The sequence below is a fragment of the Lemur catta genome, chromosome X (assembly GCF_020740605.2).
Source record: "Lemur catta isolate mLemCat1 chromosome X, mLemCat1.pri, whole genome shotgun sequence".
NCBI lineage: Eukaryota > Metazoa > Chordata > Mammalia > Primates > Lemuridae > Lemur > Lemur catta.
This window is the reverse complement of record NC_059155.1, coordinates 67,990,861-68,013,407: the sequence shown is the minus strand read 5'-3', so window position 1 is coordinate 68,013,407 and position 22,547 is coordinate 67,990,861. Positions and strand designations below refer to the sequence as shown.

Below are 22,547 nucleotides of genomic sequence, written 5' to 3'. Positions count from 1 at the left end.
ATAAATATTCACAAAACACATTAAGTACGATTTGAGGAGCCTTCTTGGACTGTATATATTACATACATTTTTGTTTTCTAACAAGTTATTCTTTTTAATTTTTTTCATATATCATAAATGTAATACTCATCAGAATAGTAGTAGCTGTATAAAACTTCACAATCCTCACAATGATAACACACTTACTGGTATTATATTATATCACAAGGCTATCTAAGCCTGCTAATTAAACATATTCCAATCGCATCTAGCTTTGAGAGTTAATATGGAATTATCAATGAGTTGCTCAGTAAAAGAACGTGGATCTTCTTTAGAAATCAGGGTGCACCTCTGTGATCTGTGAAACAGGCTCTGAATGACATCTTGCTGAGGACACTTTGGTTGAGCCCAGAATCAATCAATCATTAGTGAGAAGAGGAAGTCCTTGACTCATTAGAGGGATGCATTATTGAAATAGCATGGGTAATAAGAAAGAACCATTTATCAAATACATCTTTTTCCTTAGGAAAAATGGTTCGGGACAGCACTCGGTCACCCCTACAACATGAGCTGCAGCCAGAAGATGATGGCTTTTTTCTGCTACTGAAATGAGGCACAGCTGAGGTGTCTAAAAGCTGCCCCTCCCAGGGAAAGAAAGGGGAATGAGGCTCTTGGTGCTTTGTCCCTCCTTTGCCTTACGGAAGAGAATGGCCAAGGCAGCCCCAACCAGCCGGAGCCCCCCTGCCCAGACCCTGACCGCGACCCTCTTGCTGCGTCATGAAAGATGGCTGGAAAGACAGCCACCACAAGCCTGACTTTTACCCTAAACCTCCTTTCACCTTTATGGGAGATGGTTTCCATGAAAACTACCCTAACCCTAAATCCATTTTCACCTGGAGGCCACCTGCCCAGCCAGGTTAAATTTTCCCGCCTTCCTTTTACGCGGGGTGGCCGCGTTGTCATGAATGGAATGCAGCCAGAAGAGTTTCGTGCCCCTGTGGACCCAGGCTTGTAAGAAGTGGGGGCCGCACCCCCACATTCTCGCTTACTAGCTTGATGTGGGGGATGCCACAGCTGTAGGGAACGGCGGGGCCACAGAAGGGAAGAAATCGGGGTGCTGCCTGACCACGTGGGGAAGGACAGCACCCCGGCAGGAACGTCTGCCTTGAACCGCTCCGCGTGCAGAAGGCGAGCCCGCAGGTGCCTGAACTCTTGCACGAGTCGAGCTCTGTTCGCGATCGCAGTCCAGCCTACCCTGACCCATGCAAGGACCAACATCCAAGGGTTCCCGCCATGGTTTCTCCACGTTGCAAGCAGGAGCTGGACAAGGAGGGCACTTTCTGTTTACCTGGTGTCACAGCACAGTTAGGGATATAAAAATAAACGCGGTAGCCCTGGTGAACACGGGCCGGGGAGGGCACGAACGTGCCGCGGCTCCCGGCCCGGTGCTGCCTGACGCTTCATAGGGATGACGGACTGCGGCTCATTCCCGGCAACGCCAGCTCGTCCTCGCTGATGGCTGAACAGGGCTGTCCTCCACCTAGTGACACCTGAGTAACACCTGGCCATACCTGCCGCTGCCTGGTAATGCCTGGGCAACACCTGGAAAACCTGGGAAGGCCTGGCCCTGCGCTGCCGGTGCTTGTCGGCAACCTGGCTCCCCCCTCCAGGTAACCTGCAAACCCGCCGGCGCGCGGCCTGCGGCTCCCCGACAGGCGACACCACTCTGCACTCAGCTAGGTGCCTCGTGGCACCTCGGAAACCTGGCAGGAGGCAGCATTAGTGAACGATTTGGGCTATTAGCCAGGGAACGTGTCACGCAATGGTAGAAGGATGGAAGGATGTTAATTTTTGAAAAATGTACCATTATTGAACTCTCTGGTAGAAGGTGGGAGGTTGCGGGCAAGGGGAATGTCTGGAACTCTTTTCCAAAAAGGCAGTTCATTTATTCATTTTAGCCTGTCATTTCTCATGCTGATAGCTGGAAATCCCACCCAAAACTCAAGACATAACTTCAGCAAGGGAACATCCCAGTAATCCTGGGGTAACCATAGCATCAGCACAGATTGTCCTCTGTTGCCTCATCAGTTCTTTTCCCCCAACAGTGTTGAGTTTAAAATATGTGTAAGAGTTAAGGTGGTAAATGTTATGTTTTGTGCATTTTAAAAATTTGCAAAAGAGCTGAAAATTTGTGTACACCAGGAGGATGTGTGCCGCATCTAACAGTATTGCTGTTTTACAGACACGGTAATATTTCAGACGTTGTGAATGTAATAGATGTCAAAGTATCAATACTTTGTTACAATTAAACGTAATTAAATGCACGTTCTTTTCTTAGACTAATTAACAAAAGGAAAAAAGTAGAATCATAAGCTAGACAAAGTATAATTTCAAGATTTGAATTAAAATTATAGATGCCATGTACAGTTGTTTGTTAATAATCATGTATAAAATTTGAAAATAACATGAATTCACTGAACTAAATTTGTTTATCAGTTTAAGAACTTTACAGGTAAAACGTAGAAGAAAGGCCATGTGGTCAGTATTGAATGACCACAGATTTGCAGTTAGTTAATTTAAAAAAAAAAAAAACCTTTTTAAACATTTAAAGCATCATCAACTCTCAAGTCTTTACTGTCTTACTCATTTCACAGTTCATTTTTCTGTTAGCTGCTAGATATGTTTTACTTCGTTGGCTTTTGAAGTTCTAAATCTAGGTTCAAACCTAAATTAGTAATAAAAGAAGCATGCTAACAGATCTATAACACTATGTAGTGTTTGCCAACTTTCTTCTTTCAACAAAAGGTATACATTACATGTATTGGAAAAAATACTTAGTTACCAAAATCGTCAGTCCCCACCACGTGGACTGAGATTTCCAGGTAGAAATAATTTTATTAAATCTGGCAAGTGTTTACCGCTTGTTGACTTGGAAATCACAGTGATGTAGTTTTGCACCATGACATAATAAAATCAACTTGGTACATACTTTTTTGCATAAGAATCAGAGTATGAGTCAAGAATCAGATAAAGTTTGGGTTCTCTATTCATATGTTACGCTGAGTGTCTATGTGCCAACTGCCACACCCTTGAACTGTGAGGGCAAGAGAACAGAGACAGTCTCTACTCGTCTTCATGGCTCACTGAGCTAATGAGGCAGACCTGAAAACAAATGCACAAAGACTGTGTGACCTAGGACAGACATGAAGCATGTGTTCCCAGAGACCATGAAAGGAGAATGCTCTTAATTAGCCCAATAATTTAGATCTTCCAGTTGATGTGAGAGATGTTCTGCAGGGATACTCAAATATTTTCCCTTTGTAAACATTCAAAAATGATTTCTGTGATTATTTTGAGGACCATGGAAACAAATATGTTCACCTGTGCACTCATGGCTTCTAAACTGGCATGTAACCTTGAAATATTATAGGTAACATTATGACTATTACACGAGATAGTACACATAAAGAACTAAGTCCTATTGTGTATACTAGTAAGAGTTAAGTAATTTGTGTCTTTTTTCTTTTCCCACTGCTACAAGTTTACTGTGTAATGTTTCAAAATTCTCCTGATATTCTGACAAAAATTTTTATGAGATCCCAAACCAGAAAGTAGGCTCTGCCTTTTCCTACCATGTGACTGGCCACTAGATTCCAACCTGCCACTCCCAGGGTCAGCACTGGACTCCGCTTCTAGGGGAACTTCACGCTATTAGAACTCATACGGGTGTCTGTGCTTAGAGGAAGTTCATCTTATAACAACATAGATTTGGTAAAACAATCTTATAGAGGAGCTCTGTTTAACTGTTCTGTTGATGATATTAATCAAAGGCAAATTTTGATGGCCTCTATCAATTTTCTTGTGTAATATTCTTGGATCAGGTCGAAAAATATTAATGGTCTGAATATAAATGAGAGAACATATGGTATGTGTACATAAGGTCTCTATCCCTATCTTCAATCATAGTTTAATGAGAATTTACTAGTTGATGAAACATGGAGAAAAATGTGTGCAGGTCAGAGAAAACAACGTGTGAATATTAATACTCTAGATAAAAAGAAAAAGTGTAAATTGGTTCCCTGATAGTCTGTAGGAAATCCTGTGAGCAAAGGTCAGGTGGGCATCAGAAAAGCAATTTATGACCATTAAGCATGTAAAATTTCTTGTGATATTACAAGTTAATTACTCAGAGACTTGTTAAGAGGAGTGTGAAAATATTAGGAAAGAAATTATTCAAATCAGTGTAATGCCCATAAATTTTATGGCAAGTGAAGACACTTGTGGCAACACAAATACATGTGCTCAATGTTGTATTTCTTGTCTATACAATTATATTCAGGCAATTAAGGCAAATCATTAATTATAAAATTAATGTAACTACAATTTCCATTATAAAACTATCCATATGAATAACTTCACAAATCACATAAGTGTCAATCTTTTGCCACGTCATTGGCTCCAGTTTAAAATTTGGAAAAAATATGTTTACTAGGCTCCTTAATTTTTGCTCATTTCTCTGCTCTCACTGTCCCCAAAACTAAGCAGGAGTCTTCAAAGTTTATGCATTTTTTAGAGTAGTTAGTATCTAAATGCATACAAAGAAGGGATAGATAAAGCAAAGTGGTAAAGAAAAATAGCTTAATTCAATCCTAGCATTGGATTAAGTAAAAATTTCTTCATATTTTAAAGAATATGTATCTCATATTATATAAATTAAATATGCAATATTAATTAATTCTCATCAATCTCTCCTACATCTCATCTCCTAAGAGCTAAAAGCTAAGATGTGTTTTTTAGTGCCTTACCTGGACAATATGCTAAGTGCTATTAAGAAAAAACAAATGAAACATATTATTTTACCTATTTGTGGTAAGTGGCTAAAAATGAAATGAAATACTAATAATGATAGGTGACATTTCTTGAATTTTTTCTAGAAAAAGATACTATTGTCTTTGTTTAAGTTTGGTATAAAATGCAAGATATTGCACAGTTAAAATAATTGTGCAGCAATCATGGAATGACGAACATAAAGACATCCAATTCAGTAAACTACCTTAAAATGTTTAAAATCATGTAACTATGAGGCCTTGGCTATGGAGAGAACACCGTATCTGGAATTGATTCAATTCAACAAGATTGCACCATGTGCCAGTTCGCTAGGAACACAGCGGGCTTTCCAAAGAGCCAGGCCATGGGTGGCTTCTCTTCCTGCTGCCAGAAAACCATCAGGACTGCCACCTCGCATGCAATCTCCTGAAAGGAGCGCTCTACCATCATCCCCATCCCAGCCGTGGCAGTTCATAGGGAGCAGATGCCAATGTCTTCCACAGCCTTCACGCTATACCGTGCTTTCCTTCTTCCTCTCACTTACTGCTTTCCAGCCCCAACAACCATTATTATTTCCTTTCCACGAATGGGGAAACAGAAGCTCAGGGGGAGCGTGATGTACCCAAAATCACAAGAGTCTGGACAACTGTGAGAGCCAGTGTTTTTCAAAGGCCCCACCATATCTCACAGTAAAACAAGAACATTGGGCTAACCCAGTTGCTTCAGCCCGCTGCCCTATTAGAATCCTCTTATGAACTTCAAAAACTAATACCCAAGGAGAACTCCTGACCTGTCACTTCAGCATTGCTGGCGTGGACTTTGGAAACTGCTCTTTTTAAAGCACCCCAGGTGATCCCAATGTATGGCTAGACTAGTAAACCCTGGATGAATGGATCTCTATCTAGATTTGTGTTCGTTATTAGAGATTGCATGATTCTACACATGTTTAGAAATAACATGAATATGCAAAAATGCCATCTTACAATTCCTGGGAAGAGATGGGAGAGTGAGTCGGAATGACTGGAAGCTCCCCTCTCAAAGTGCAGGGAAATGGACAGAACGTGAATTCTATACACTAGGGATTCAATACCCACAGACAAGGTAGTGAGCCAACCGAATGAGATGTAAAGGGAGAAGAGAGAGTTACAAATAAAAATATAAAATGTAAGGCAAAACAAAAACATAAAGTTAGAAATAAACTAGAAATAAAGAGGCATGGAATAGAGGAAAAAATTGTAAATCAAAGGGCAGGTTATGTTCCAGGGATAATTGAAAAAAAGGCAAGCAACACCATAATATAACTCATGCTATTGAATTCTAAGGGTAAAACCATTAATATAATTTTTCAGGCATCTAGGTAAAAAAGGCAAGTTGGTTATGAAAAAGAAAATATTACCACCCCCAAATTTCTCTGTGTTAAGTTTAATGTGTGAAGCCAATAGAACAATGTCTATATAATTCTAAGAAAGATAAACTCCATGTGTGTGTGTCTGTACCATCCAATGGCAAAATCTAGCCATTCTATAGATAAAAAAACCCCCAACAAATGGGCTAGATATTCAGTAACCAAATAAAATAAAGTAATATATATTATGCAAGAAAAATGTTTGTCCAATCCAAGATATACTTTGGATATAACAGTAAGTAAAATTTCTCATGCACAAACTCAAAAAAACCCCATCATCTACAAATTCCTTTTTTAAAAATAAAGATATTAATCAAATTCAGAAAACCAAGAATAAACTGGCTTAAAAAAGTAGTAATCATTTTGCCATCCATATAAACATAAAACTAAAATTAAGTAATGTACGAATTATGGTTAAGAAAGAGCATTTGATGTAACAAAACTAAAAATAAGAGAAATGTATTAGAAAAATTGGCATTTGGAAGGAGTGATGGAGAAAACCTGTGAATGTGACTTACCTCAAACTTAGTGTTTGGACATCAGTAAATAAGTATAGAATTCAAAAAAATAATGCTTTCAGCTTCATAATATTTATCATAATTTTTTTTTCTAAAATTTGAGGGGGTCTCTGTGTTCTGTTACATTCAAATCATATTAAACTGTAAGCATTTATTTAAAACTCTCATGCGTAGCATTTGCAGATGCCAGCCGGGGCCAGCCGTGCAAGCAGGCATTAGGAGAGCAGTCTCAACCCTCTGCATTAAATCTTTTCTGGATGGTGGACATGGCTATTTCTAGATGATAAATCTGGAGAAATGGTTTGGCTTCACTCTTCTGTGTAGTTTGTATATTTACTTTTTAATGGATATATATAGTTTAAAAAATAAAGATATATGCTTTTATAAAATCAAGCAAAACTGCCCAGTATATCTTTCAAAGAATGCACCCAAATAGTAAGTATGCGTGAAATAAAAAAATAATTCTTAATTCAGATGTTTCTAATTTACGCTTAGCAATGCAATTACAATTTGCTGGAAATTCAATTATATATAAATACGAATTTATTAGATGTGATTGCAATGAATGTGATTCCCAGGCAAATTATGGACATTAATCATGAGCAATACAAAATTAGGAGAAAATTAGAAACCTGCCTACTAGGGAATTCACTTTTCTATGAGTGCATACCCTCTTTTTTCAATTATAGTAATCTTTGCTTATGTTTGTCTTGGCTTCCTTCTTCTTGGCATGGTTCTTCTGTTCATTTTGAAGGCAAATGTGTCACTTTGGGGACATGTATGAGTCAGCAGCACTTCAGAATCTTGCTGCAAGATCTTCAGGCTCATAAATAATTCCAGAAATTCAAAAAATCCTAGAGAATCAGAGATGGTCAGGACACCATGATTAAACTGTCATTTGGTTCCCTCTCCTCCTTCCTGCATTTTGTCAATGGGAATTACCAAGAATGCCAAGGAAATGATTAGTCCGTCGAAGCCATTTATATACCGATTCATAAACTCAAGGGGCATTCTAGGTACTAGGACTCTAATGGGGAACAGATGAAACTGGGAAAACAGTGCCCCACTAAGCTTATACTTTATATGTTTACTAACAAACAGGTAAAACCGTTAAACCGTTTAACTTGTGTCATAGTAAAGGTAGATGGGAAGGTGCAGATGTAAATATGAAGTCCACAAAGGGTTAGACAAGGAGAAAAGTTTTAAGACAAGCCATCCATACTGAGATCAATACTGAGGAAGATTTAAGCAGGTAAAGGTGATGTGGAAAACAGAAGAGCAATAGGGAGCCACAGCAGGTGTGAGGGAGCAGGAGCAACACAGCATCAGGAGGGTAGGCGCTGGATGACGGAGGGCAAAATTAATTCTGCAAGTCTCAGTTTCTCCAAATACAAAAGGAGGATCAAATATTATTTAAAGCCTTAAATTAAATAAAGCTTCCACAATACTTAGCCCTGATTTTGGTGCATAATAAAGGTGCCATTAGTGCTAGCCACTAATATATGTATCAGAATTTCTAAATACAGTTCTAGAAATTCTACAAGAAATGATGGGAATCAGTATAGGTTAATTAATTATAGATCGCCTCACAAGAGTATTCTAACTAGGTAAGCTATTATTCTCCATATTAAGCAAAAGATGACCAAATGCTGCTAAATTCTGTGTGCTGATCCACACACACCTGGGGCATATTATACCATTTTCACGTCTCGCTCTCATAAGCTTCTTTCAGTACCTTTAACTATTTTACAGGTTTATCCAGACAGGTGAAGGCTCTGTTTCAATTACTAAAAGGATGCATTGAATTCATACTCTAGAGTTTAAGACGTGAAACGGGGTTGTGTAACGGTGACAAGATAAAACATTTTGAGTGCAAGAAATTGCCACACAGGACAGCGATGCATCTTAGCCCTTCTACTTTCTGAGGTCTCGTTTCAGTAGTGTCGAAATATTTCTTTCATGGCTACCTGAAAGCGTAGGGAGCCTTGTCTTTCTTCTTTTCCTTGAGGTGCCATTAATTACCTATGATGTCGAATAACTAAAGCTTCCTGCTCGTTTTAGGGTGAGCCTGTTCCAGCACGGCTGGTTGGGCCGACGACTTTACATTAGACACAGGTGCGTCCTTTATTTCCCAGTAAGGGAAGTAAAACCTCATCCTCTACTTTGAATGCAGTGATATAGAATAGGTTTAGAAGGGAGATCCTGGAATAGAATATAGTAGAAAAGAAATGTAACGAGAAGTGGTACAACCTGGATTTCAGATCCTATACCTCCACTATCTAACTATGTGATCATGGCCACATAAGCCTGTTTTCTCCTTGTACATCAGTTGTCTGTACAGTTTACCTAATGAAATTTGGACCTAAATCCTTCCAAGAAATGTTATGGAAATCAAATCCAATAAGCTTGAATAACATTTTGAAAAGCAAAAAGCACAAAGAAATGGCTCAGTAATTATATATGTAGTAGAACGAACACCTTCTTTTCCTTCCTGCTTTCAGGCTGATAAGACTGCACATCTCAGAACGCATGTTGATCCAGCACAACTTATATTTTTGTCCTTAATTGATTCCTGAAGTAGGTGAGGTTTCAGCTTTCCATGGCCCCAGTGTGTATTCCATACTTCCCATGTTGACATCCCAGTGGGTTTGTACCTGGCACGGAGATGTCACAAATGAGAAACATCAGATTCAAAGATGGTGTTTTCTCCAGCCGGCAGGCAACTCAGAAAATATGATACACTCAGTGTCATCAAAACTAAGACAACACTGCTTATAATACATGTGATTATTTTGTACACTATTAATAATGAGAAAGAAATTATTATCATTTATAATTTTAAGATCCCATCAACTGTGAGAAAGGGATGTTTAAATGTATAAAAATGTACATTTTGTGATCAGTGAGAAAAGGTTTAACATGGTTCTTAAGATTTTTAAAAACAGGAGAATGGTGGTAACAGTTAGCTTATAAAATAAACTAGCAAAGCAGGATCTATCTGCCTAAGTATCTATCATGGCTCACCATGTTCTAAAAAAACAGAGCATGAAAAATTATCCCATAAATCTGGAGAAGGACTCCTGAAAGTTCTGTTTTATTCCTGTTCTAACACAAACATTTAACGTCTTCATTTTAAAAATAGCATTATTAACTCTGACATCAGCCTAACAATAGCAAAAGTTATTTGGTTATCTATAACAAAGTATGGATAATCAAATGAGAAGTGAAAGAAATCAGCACATCAGAAAGCAAAGAACCGATTCTAAGTATGTTATTACTAACATGCCTCCAAAAGTCTCTTCCTTGGAGGAAAATTTACATTGTGATTAAAAATGACCAAAGACAATGCATTATGTTTAGAAATGGGTGACGGTAATACTGATTAAAAAATAACACTGCAAATTGTTAGGTAGATTTTGTGAAATAATTATCACAGTTCTTCCTCTTCATGCAGGAGTTGGAAAACTTTTTCTGCAAAGGGCCAGATTGTAAGTAGCCTCAGCTCTAAGGGCCACATGATCTGTCACAACTACTCAGCTATGTTGTCGTAGCACAAAAACAGCTATAGTCAGTGTGTAAACAAACCAGTGTGGCTGTTTTCCAATAAAACTTTATTTACAAAAACAAGAGGCAGGGCAGTTTGCTGTGTAGGTCATGGTTGGCCAACTCACTCCTTAGAAGACAAATAAAGCTCAGACTATCTTGCAAATAAGCACATTGGGCCAAACATATCTAACAGTCTAGTTGTTTCAGTTGAAGAAGAATGAAATCTAGAATCCCTTTTGAGTCTGAACTTTTACAAAGTGAAAGCTGAGAGTCATGCCAACGTGGACTCTGCACGCATTTTTAAATAACATGAGAATGGAGAGGTTGGACAGGGTTGCATCAGGCCTGCCTCAAGAAATGACGAGCCTTAACAATGCTGAAACAGCCTTCAGTGTTTAGAGGGTTTAGCTTATTTCAACACAATAGTCAGATATACTTACTGCAAAATAAAACGGAAGGAAAAACAACACAGAAACATAAAAATAATCAAAGCAACTAAAATGGTGCATCAAGGCTTGAGTTATTTGACCATTGGGCTGAGGCAGCTCAACGAAGTTCCTCACGTTAACTGGCATCTGTTTTGCCCACCTTTATGCTTCAGTTAACCTTTCCTGCCAGAGCGAATCACAATTCGAATACCTGAGTCTCATTTTAACAAACTGGATTTGGTTCAGAAGACCTTACAGTTATCTTAAAGAATGGCAGTTACAGAATCCAGCTCTTGCACTTGGAATGTCCAGGGAGAAAGGTTTCAAATGATCTTCGATTATATCTTCCTTCCCCGGGATCAAATATAAAAAATATCAGCCCAGAGTCACTGATATTTAGGGATAATAAACTTATAAAACAAGTAGCACAGCACACCTTGTTCCTCAAAAGTCTATAAAAATATATTTTACTTCATACAGATACATGTTTTATGTGCAGAATAGAATATAAAATAAAAGTAGGGGTGCAATAGTCACTCGACTAGACATTTTGATCTAATTGCATCAATATAGATTATCAATGCAAGAATTCAGAATTAACAGCTGATTCAGACACCTCCCAGAGCTGTGACCTACAAGCCATTAACACATATATACAATATAAATAAATATATATATTCTGTTACTTCATTTAGCTTGATAAGCTCCATATAGTGCGTTCACATTCATTATCTATTTTAATGACAACACTGTGTAAGATAAATAGGATAAATCCCTCATTTCAAAATGAAGTTAAAGACACGAATTAAGTGATTTGCCTGAATACATGTCGTGAGTCAGTTCTGAAGTTAGGATTAGAGTCACCTTCTCCTCGTTCCCAGCTGAGATCTTCTTCCACCCAGGAGAAAATAAACCCCACCGAGGCAGGAATTTTTGTCTGATTGGTTTACTGCCATAAACACATTGCAGCGCCTTCCAACAAACTGCAGGGCACGCTGTAGGTACTCAAAAAGTTCATGTTGAATAAATCTTTTCTAAAAAGTACAAGTGGGAACATCCTTTACAGAATGTAGAAAAAGGCACCGGATGGCCTCACTGCCCTTGTCTTCACATCAATTTTTGGGTGTTGTTTTATTTCTGCTGCCTCTTCTATGTGTCAGTGGACCTAAATCCTTACTTTGGATTTGCTTTCCGCAGTAGACGCCCTCAGTGACCCCACTGACTCACACGTTGGTGCCATCATCCCCCCTTATTGGTGTGCTAGGGAGTGCTAGGAACCTGCGACTTGCTCCCAGCCCATAGCATTTGCCAAAGGCGAAGGCGTCACTGCTGTGATCAGGCTGTGACACCCAGGAATACGTCTTAGCAGACTGGAAAGCAAGATTCTCCTGCTGGCTTCGAGGGAGCACATAGGCATGTCAGGAACTGCCCGTAAAAGGGCCACCTGACAAGGAACTGCAGGTGCCTCTAGGAGCTGAGCATGGAATGTGGCCAACGGCCAGCAAAAAAAAAGAAAACCTGTGTCCCACAACCGCAAGGAAGGGAATCCTGCCAACAAGCAGAATGAGCCTGGAAGCAGCTCTGTGCCTGGCAGAGCCCCAGGACTAGAATACAGCCCAGCTGACACCTTGATTAAAACCTTGTGACACCCTGACCCAGAGGCTGCAGTGAGCTGCACCCCAACTCCTAACCGCAGACACTGTGAGCTGGTAAGGTGTGTTGTTTTAAGCTACTAGATTTGGGGTAATTTGTTATGCAGCAATGATAGCTAATACAAAGATATGTTATACTTGGTACATATGTTTGCTAGAAAAGTTTGCATTTTGATAAAACAGATGGATAATATGTCAATTCCCTTGAGGGATGGCAGAAAGCACAATTTATACAACTCCATACCATTCCTGGCATCTAGAAAAGTTCTGGATACAAAAAGACATTTGAAGGTTCTTTTTCTATTTGATCTAACACTAAATCATGACCCTAGCCATGGGTGTCAGTCGCAGAGCAATGGCTAAATAGCCAGCAGTCCTATGTATTATTTGAAGCATTTTAATGTTCACAATTACAAAATGTTTCAAAGACGACGTGGACAGGAATCCTCAGGCCTGAGTGCTTCTAGCGACAGGCATGCTTATGTAAAGGTTTGCAAACAACCTGTATTCCACCAGTCACAGAATGCTGAGCAGGAACTATCAGAGCAAAATAAAACTGAGACAAGGACAATCGTGTATTGATCACTTCAGTAATTGAGAAACACTTTCATTCCACTTTTCTGAAATAACACTGTAAAACTATGACCCCTGGAGATGGACCACATGGAGTCCACCAGCAACAACTCTTATTTAGCAAGTGGTGCCAGAAGACAAGCGCTTTAGACCCAGCCCTTCCACCTGGAGTGCTGGCCCCTGGGAGAGCCACTCACCTGACCAGCCTCAACTTCCCAGTCCTCGTGGCTTCTGCACACAACTCTTGGGGGCTCACTATCTGCCTTGCTTAACTCTAGGGTAATCGAGAAGGCCAGATAAGATCATGAAGAGATTTTATGCATACTGTATATTGATGAAGCCATTATTATCCCAATTCCACAGTCATCTTCTCAGGATAGGATCTGGGTACATTCCAGAGTGAAACCCAGGCAACAGGATCCCAGCAGTAGCAGTGGGTGGAGACCAGACCACCACGCTTCTCTGGATCCCCTGGGAGAGCCCCCTTTCTACCCCCAGTTGTGTTCAGATGCCCCATAATATCATTTCATTCTGATGTCAAGGGGCACCTCTTGTGGCTACTCCCCAAGCCCTCTCCTGGACTTCCCTGATTGTTCTGGTGCATTCTTGCAGCTTGTTCTCTACTGGCCCTCAAGGACTTTCAGATTCTCTTGGCTTCTTGAGGCCACTGTCTTTGGAACCAGGCAGCCTGCTGGGCCCCACGTCTTTCTGGCTACACCTTAGCAGAACCCAGGCCGTACAGAGCCTGTGTCTCTCTTATACCCTGAGGGAGACAGTGCATCAAAGCCTCTCTCCCCTCTTTCACACTGTTGACGATGCTAGACAGCATTCCTCCTGCATGGTACATTCTCCTCCTAAGGATAATAGGTGGATAGATGATAGATAGGTAGGTAGGTATGTAGGTAGATGATGCAACTGACAGCATAGGTGAAGTCAGATGCCTCCCTCCCATGCAGGTAAAACTGGGCCAGCATTCTGCCCAGGTCACAGGGAGGAGTCCCGAGAGAAAACAGGAAGATGAAAATGTCTGAGAATCCCTGATCGCAGTTATACGGGTCACTTCCCTCAAACGGCTTGAACATTTCAATGACATGTGCAGAACTGCTCCTAGAATAGCCATGATGTGAGGTGGGAGAGCAGAGACAGTTTGTACCTTTAAAAAGCTTCTAGTCTTCCATCTATACGTAATATTTTTTTTTCCTGTCTGGTTAACCAATAACATAAGCAGTGGGTAGCTAGGTTTTAGGAAGGCTCAAGAATTTTTTTTCTCTTTTTTACATGAATTTGCATACACATACATGCACACCCCTGGAGTAAGCTGATCGCCAGGCTGTAGAAGAACAAGAATGCCCGCTCCTACCAACCACCCCACTACGCACAGTCGGCTTTGGGCAGAGTGGACAGCACCTCCGCCACCCTTACCTCGCAGAAGCTCTGGCACTGCTGCTTCCGCAGGTCCCCCGAGTCCTTGCACGGCTCCAAGCACTGGAAGACAGGAACAACAAACAGAAATAAAACATGGCTAAGCAGCAAAGCCAAGAGGAGAACAGAAAGAATTCACCTGTGGTGGTTGCTTTTCAGTGCCTGTTTTTCCCAATTAGTTTAGGAAATCCAGCTATCAGCTGATCATTTTAACTGGATATAATATAAATGATTTCACTATAAGGCAGAAGAATTTGGTAAGAAATTATTTTGTTTGCAATAAGAAATAATTTTAAAGGTTGTTCAGATGAAATATTTTTCTCATACAATTTAATATTAACTTGCTTTTGGTTGGCAACATAGGGCTATTTTTTGTACACTCTTCTACAAATGATTAAGTGAAAATGCATTGTATTAAATGTACACATACATTGTTGTTATTTATGTTTTTACCTCAATGAGTCTACCAGCATTAACATTCATCCAATTTAATCGCTCTTTGAAAATATATTGAATAAATGTAAATGCTAGATTCTGACATGAGAGTTTCATAACAGAAAATAAAGTTCACTTAAACACACATACCCCTAACTTACTACTTTATATATTCTGACAAATCAAACACACTAGCCAATCTCCATTGTTCAGTAATAATTATAACATTAAATAACATTGTTGAATAAACAAACTACATACATATATAACATATAGTTTATTACCACATATACTGTATATAAGGTATATATAGAATGTGTGTATATATGGTATGTGCATGTGTGTGTATGATAGTGTCATCCCTCACTCAGGGTTGAAAAAAATGTTACATTGAGATGCATGAATATTTGATTCTCAAAATTTTATTTTAATGCAAGTTTTAATTAGTAAAAGTTAATAGTCATGTACAGTCAAATGTAAATCATTTAAATATAGGCATAGCCCTCGCTTTCATGAGCTCATAATTATTTTATCTATATTATTTTTATTTCATTGTTGATAAATTTTCCAAGTGGAATAGAAACTTTCAGTTAAATTTCAAACACATATAATATAGTATTCAGGACATATGCTATACAGATACTATTTCTTCACTCTATTTTCTAGTAACCTTCTCCCTGTTTTAAAATACAGATATAGTTGGAAGATATGCTGGAAGACTCTATGATGGAGCTTAATTTTCAAATATTCATTGCCATTTTTTAATCAAAGATATATACGAAAACAATGGCCCCTGTATCAACAATCAATCCTCTCCAGCAATACTACTCAAAATGTGATTAATGACAAATATTATGGGTCCCCCCTTGGAGTTTATTAGAAACACAAACTCATGGGCCTCTTTCTCAACCTGCAGAGTCAGATTCTCTGGAGCAGGGCCTGGGAATCTCTTCTAGTAAGTTCTACTAGAAGTTCCGTTGCTTTCTAAACTTCAAAAAGAACTGTGATCAAATCTGTAGAGTCTGTAATGTCTCTTTCTTGTTTCATATAAGTTTCATTAGGAACAAATATTCTTATGAGAATATTGGAGATACTATGTTCAGTAATGTTGCATGTGAACAATTCATTTTTAATCATTTTAATTTTAAAAAAAGTAAACTCGAGCTCTTTAATAATTCTTTCCCAAGACTTCTATGAGCTTGTCCCAAGTTTTAATGTTACCTCTCCCAAGCACGTCAAAAACAAATGTACAATTTTTCACCAATGTAACAATTTTAAAAGAATGCCATTTTTGTAATATCAATGAAACATTGTTTAAAAACTTGTCTACCTTACATATTTGATGAGTTCCTTAGAAAGTTAGTTTTGTTTCCAAAGGCTATATTATTGCTTTATCCCCAGAGCTCTTTTTTTTTTTTTTTTTTGGCAGACATTGACTCCTAGGCAAAACAGTTTAGCAGTTATTTGATATGTATGCTTAGACTTAATTCTTCCTCAAGATCATTTGAAATTAATGAATGGCACTCTTCAAAATGCCTTGAGATTTTGTTCAGTCCACAAAGTGTCCTACGAGGTAGCAGGACCACTCCCCAAGATCTGGGGATTGTTCATGGACACAGATTCAGCTACTAGCAAGGTAAACCTTTGTCATTGCGCTCAAGAGACATCCAATAGGCATTTATTTCATAAAGAAACTGTTAAATGCTATCTGGCTAACAATGTCTCAAAATATTGTAATTGTGTAATTCTTTCTGTCATTACTAAAATGTAAGTTATGAAAATATGCTGCTACATGTGTACCTAATTGCATTTTCACAACTATAGGTATCACTGCACAAAAAGTCTCAGTCATTTGAGATCTTCATAATTCCACATAACCATGGTCCTGACAGCTTGTGGAATGGTCAAATACCTTATATAAAACAAATATCATTTACAAAAACAGGCATATTTCTGAAACACTAATAGACGCAATACGTAACACACTTGTCTTCCTATTAATCCAGCATCTCTGTCTGCCAAGTCTTGCATTGGCATAGGCAATTCATTTAAAGTTCCATTTTAATTGCAAGCTTGCCTCATTTCCAATTGCTAGTAATCAGCAGTGTCTAAAGGTATATCTCAAAATGTTATTAGTGATCGCCAATTTTTCTTTCAATAATTCTTTATAAAATCCACCTGACAAGAATAGGTCAGATGCAGTCATCTGAGTAAATCTTTGCAGGAGGAATTTGCCAAAACTCTATTTCTTTATAGTACTCCAGCCAATAAAAAAGGATTTCAACAAAAGCTAAAATGAAGGGGGTAGGGGGAAATGATAGCCATTTCTTTTCCACTTCATATAGAAGAAAACACTTCCTGATTCTCCAAGCAATAAAACAGGTTTGCCAAAAGGCAAGATCCCTATGGGTCTCTCCCATGAGAGAAGTGAATGTGAGAGAAATGGTAACACCAGCAGACAACTGCTTTGGAATTTATTACCTATCAGAGCTGTAAGTGCTGTGATCGTGTATTGCCTAACACTACCCAGAACAGTAACCAAAGTTAGTATTTTTAGCAAGTGTTTTAGACTTTCAAGTGTTAGGATGATAGACTGTTTGAAATCATGTCTTCCTAGGCTACTGCTTCAAGCCCAATGAAGAGAACATTAAATTTCAAAGAAAAATACATGTTTAGAAAGCTAATCATAGATGTCATTGTTTGACATGAAGATAGCGATTACTTTTTATTTAACCTAGTACCTAGAACCTTTACAGATTATGGAGCACTTTTAGAACTATCTGCTCATCATGACAAATCCGGAAGTATGTAAAAGCGGGTGCTATTATCCTTACATTTTTGAGAGGAAACACTCAAGTGTAGGGAGGGGAAGAAGCAAAGCCAGTAACTATGGGAGCGAGTGGGGGACTGGGATTGGAACCCACGCTTCGGCACATGCACAGGACTGTTATTGCTGTGATAAAGCATCACCCTGTTTACGCCACTTGCTGCAGGGGCTTCATGAGACCATGTATGTAAAAGAGATTTGTAAACTGGAAAGCACTTCGTAAATCTATTTTTACTTTACTAAATTATTATGCTGCCAGAGAGGATTCAGTTCCAAAATGCCCTAGGTGCTAGATTTTCCAAAGCATTTATGAACACAATCAATAATATAAGTATTTCATGTCACGGAGAAAGACATCCAACTCATGAGCAGAAGTACCAGCTATCAAGGAAATTGTTGATATTACTTCAGCGGCGAACTACCATCTGGCCAATTGAAGCACTAAATTCTATAACTCACACATTTAGCCAAACACTTTCATAAAAGCACAACAGAGGAAATTTTATTACCAAAATGGCAAATACTATAAATTCTGATGCAAAAAAGGTTCACACAAAATATGAATTTTCACACATGCCCAATAATCAAGGAAGTAGAACCCACAATTAGGTGATGCTAAAGAAATAGAACCCAAGCTAAAACAAAGCAACTAGCACACCATACATTTCAACCTGTTCAAATTAGCAATTCAATTAGCTAAATCAACAGATACAGATTAATATTTCCTACGTGCAAAGTATTTGTCTAGTCACCAAAGCAGAGGAAAATGTGACAAGAATCACTGGGCTCTGAGGTAGTATACAATCTCTTCTAGGAGAAAAGGATGTAGATAAATAAGTCTGCATCAAGGAAGCATTAAAAAAAGAGAGAGAAAAGAACAACATGCTGTAAGAAACTAAAAAGCTGGCATGTATATCCATACAGGATCATGGGAGAGGATTTTGTAATATTGGGGACTCATGCGTTTACTTAAAAGGATGAGCAGGACTTGAACAACTGTTAAGATTTGGGGCCTGATAATACTGTAAGTACATTGGGGCAGGAGTGTGGTATGTGTTGCTAAAAGGAGAGAAGACGTAGTAGAAAACCACGCAGGAATGATAGCCCTTGGGATTCAACGAGGACCCACTGACACTCTCAGAAGGGAGAGTTGCTTGCTCTACTTCATGTTTAAAATGACTTGAGTGTTGGAATAGAAGGTAGGTGTAGAAAGGCAAGATATTAGAGGCAATGAAACCAGAGCAAAAGTCTTTACAATGTCTTCCAAATCTTCTCTCCATTATTTCTAGTGTCCATATACCATTTGGGTGGCAGGGGACACCAGGAGAAAGGGAAAGGAAAATTAACCTATGAAAGGCAATATGGATGTGCAAGTTCACGGACATAGTTTCTGATTTGCTTTGAAATATGGGAATGAGAGAGAAACGAAAATGGGAAAAGGCATGAAAATGTCTAACCTAGATCTGAAAAGACATGATGCTGGCACCAAGACAAATGTGGCATGAAAAGGGCTATTCCAAGACTAGGGCAGTGTGTGTTTTGTAGGACATATGGTATGCGTTCACAGAAATATTTTCTGTTGAATAATTAAAAAGCAAATAATGGTTTATGTTTAATTTCTGTCATGATTATTGCCTGGATATAAGGAATGAGGCTTGAGTTCTACCCGAAAATCCAACTTTTTTTATTTTATACAGGTACGCGTTCATAGCACATGATAATGCTCTCCACAGAAGGTTGCAAAGACCATTTCTGCTTTCTGAATTAACAGCAGCAAATTTCTCTGGGAAATTGTGAATCTGCTATTTTAGATGGAAGTTTTCTTCTTTCCTTCCAAAATATTTCCTAAAATATGCGCACTCTACTGCCTTTAGAAGTATTTGTGGACTCCCTCCAGCTCTAAATTGGTGCTGTGTAGAAGTTGTTACAATCCTGTGTGTCGAAAAGCGCACTGTGTCTTGCCAAAATAATGAAGTCTTTTGGCAGACGGCCCTCAGAAGCGCAGCGAACAATCGTCAGAGGATTAGCATGCCAGCCCAGCACAGCCGAGCGCCCGCGACGACTCCCAGCGCAGACCAACCCGCTCTGAGACAGTCAAAGGGCAATTGCTCTCCCATCACCATGCTTATCAGGAAACCTGGGCCCCGTTTTATCACAACCATTTTTCACCATAAAGGGAGTCCAGGCATCAAGGGCTCTTTCGGTTTCAAGGAAAGTATTTAGAAACTACACAAATAAATAAATAAGAGAAAAATAATTAATCAAGGTAGTTATTATCAGAGAGCCACACTGCTGTTGTAATTCTTTCTTACTTAAACTAGACCACTGTGCACACGATCGAGTCCCTTGGAGTAGACGTGTCCTGGAACTCTGTGGCGTGGAAGCCCAACCATGCCTTCTTAGTAGCCAGATTTTTCAAACCCAGTCTTCTGCTGTGGCATTCTAGCATAGTACCGAAGCTTCAAAGAGGATTCTCATGGTCACATCTCAAATTCAAAAGATATTGATTATGAAGTGAAAGCAATAACTTTACGGCAGAGAAACCTGGCGGAGAGCACCTCACCTAAGGGATCAAAGGCAACACCTCCAAGAATGCAGAGGGAGGGGTGGAAAAAACAAAACAAAGCTCAGGTGCCTCCTGAAAGGGTGCACTAGGAAGGAAACAGCATCACGGAGGCAGGATTCCTGCCCGATATGCAGAACCTGCCTCTAACCATGAGGAAACACCAAACAAATCCAGAGTGAGGTGCCTTCTGCAAAGCACACAGCCTCCTGTCTTCAAAAGTATCAGCATCCTGAAAGACAAAGAGAGGCTGAGGAACAGTTCCAGACTCGGGGAGAATAAAGATACAGGACAACGAAATGCCCTGCACGATGATGGATGGGATCCTGAATCAGACAAGATAGGCTACAGAGGACAAGATTGGGGCAACCAGAGAAAGTTAAATATGGGTCATAGATTCGATACTAGTGTTACGTCACTGTTAAATTGCTTGAATTGGATAATTCCACAGTAGTTAAGAGAATATACTTGTTCTTAAGAAGTGCATGCTTAATTATTTGGATGGAAAGAGTCATGATGTCTGCAATTTATTTTTAAGTAGTTGAAAAATTATCTTGAATGTGCATACATACATATATATATATATATATGGAGACAGAGAGACAAAGCAAATATTTTTTAAAAAGGAAAAGTTAATAATTGATATCTCTAGATTGGGTTAAGAAACTAGAAACCAGGGACCAAATCTGCCCCACCTCCTGCTTTTATAAATAAAGTTTTATTGCAACACAGCAACGCCCATTCACTTAGGCATTGTTTATGGCCGCCTCTGTGCTACAAGAGTAGGGCTGAGTGGTTGCAACAGATGACCAAGCAAGCCAAAAATATTTACAAGTTTCTGACATAAAGTTTGCTATACCCTGGTTTAGATGAAAAGTATATGGAAGTTCTTTGCACTATTCTTAGAACTTCCTTAAGTTCTGTTTTTTTAAAAAATAAAGTTAAAATTTAAAAATAAATTTAGAAAATAATCTTAAAGTCACTTAAAATCTCAAAATCACAATTTGTTTTCAGCAAGAATCACTCAAAAGCTATTATGGATATAAACCTATGGGCAAAGATTATTTAAAAATTAAAGTGCTTATAGGAGGAAATGGAGATTTAAAGACAAATGCCTGAGGACAGAAACCTCACAGTAACTGGGTGGCCTGTCTTCCCACAAAACTGGTTAAGAAGAGAGAGACAAAAGCCTGGAATCATTCAGGCCCTGTAAAGTCTGCTCTATAAACAGGTGGTTTAACCACTGCCTCAGGAACCCAAAGGGACAGGAGCCAGAGTGGCTTCTGTCATCTTGGAAGTCCCAGGTTAACTACAGGGCGGCTCTGTAAGGATCCCACTTGTCCTGCCTCTGGGTCTTGGCTCCTAATTACAACATGCAGGAAACAAGTTTATCCAGCACCACAGTCTCAGAATGTCCCTCCCTCCTTTACACTAAATAAACCATTCTGACAATGTCAAAGCAAAATGTTCCTCACAATGAAAGTGGGAAATGAATATAACCCACTTCTTTGGCAGTTGCAAACTACCCCACAGCACGTCCTGAATAAGTATTAGCTCTCAGTGAGTAGTATGTGTGCTTTCCGCACAAGTTTTAAAAACAACGAAATCACTCCGTGTTTGTTAACAGTCCAGGGAGGGAAAGCCAGTGTTGGTGTCAGGCCAAGACAGAGAAGTGAAGGAGAAGGGGGTGCTCTTTCCTCACATGACGAAGTCCACATCCTAACAAGAACATTTTCCTAAAGACACTAAAGGAACCAGCCCTCAGTGGGTTCAGTGGCCCTCAGTGGAAATTTGCTGGAGGAGAAGACAGCCCAAGAAAATGATATACATCACAAGACAGCCTTTTCTCTGGGAAAATAAAACATGCATATTTAATCAAAGCGCTCAAAAACTCAATAATGGCTAGAAAATAATTGCTAGAAAAGAGCTACACATAATTTCAAACCCAGAAAGTGTAACACACACACACACACACACACACACACACACACACACGCACGTCCCATTTTTTAATTATAGTTTGATTATAAGCATCTATGCTCTTTGGCAGGCTGTCAAATCAACTACTCAGTTTTCTCCAGTATTGACTCCCAGGTAATCAAAATAATTCAAGAGTCCTGGCAGAACCTCTAGTCAGTTTTTATAGGCTGAATTAAGGAGAAGCGCTTTGGGCACCCGGAATCTCAAGCGTTCATTAGATCAGATTTTGTGTAACCCAACTGGAATCGCCAGCCACAGCACTCCCAGGGCTTAAACATCCAGACCTCCCATCTCCTGCAATGAAAGTTAGGCTTTAATCTGCACAGCATGATCCTGACAGCATTGAGCCCCAAGGTGAAAAAACTCCTCTGTGACAAGTTGAATGGAGATTA

The 22,547-nt window shown here is 39.2% G+C and overlaps 1 protein-coding gene across 1 annotated transcript in view; it reads right to left on the bottom strand.

Moving 5' to 3' along the window:
* The window catches only part of ANOS1 (anosmin 1), a 148,382-nt gene that overhangs the window by 52,762 nt on the left and 73,073 nt on the right, over positions 1–22,547 (bottom strand). The window contains exon 3 of the mRNA XM_045537960.1: positions 14,351–14,413. Coding sequence (XP_045393916.1) covers positions 14,351–14,413 — 63 coding nt within the window. The remainder of the gene's footprint in view (positions 1–14,350; positions 14,414–22,547) is intronic.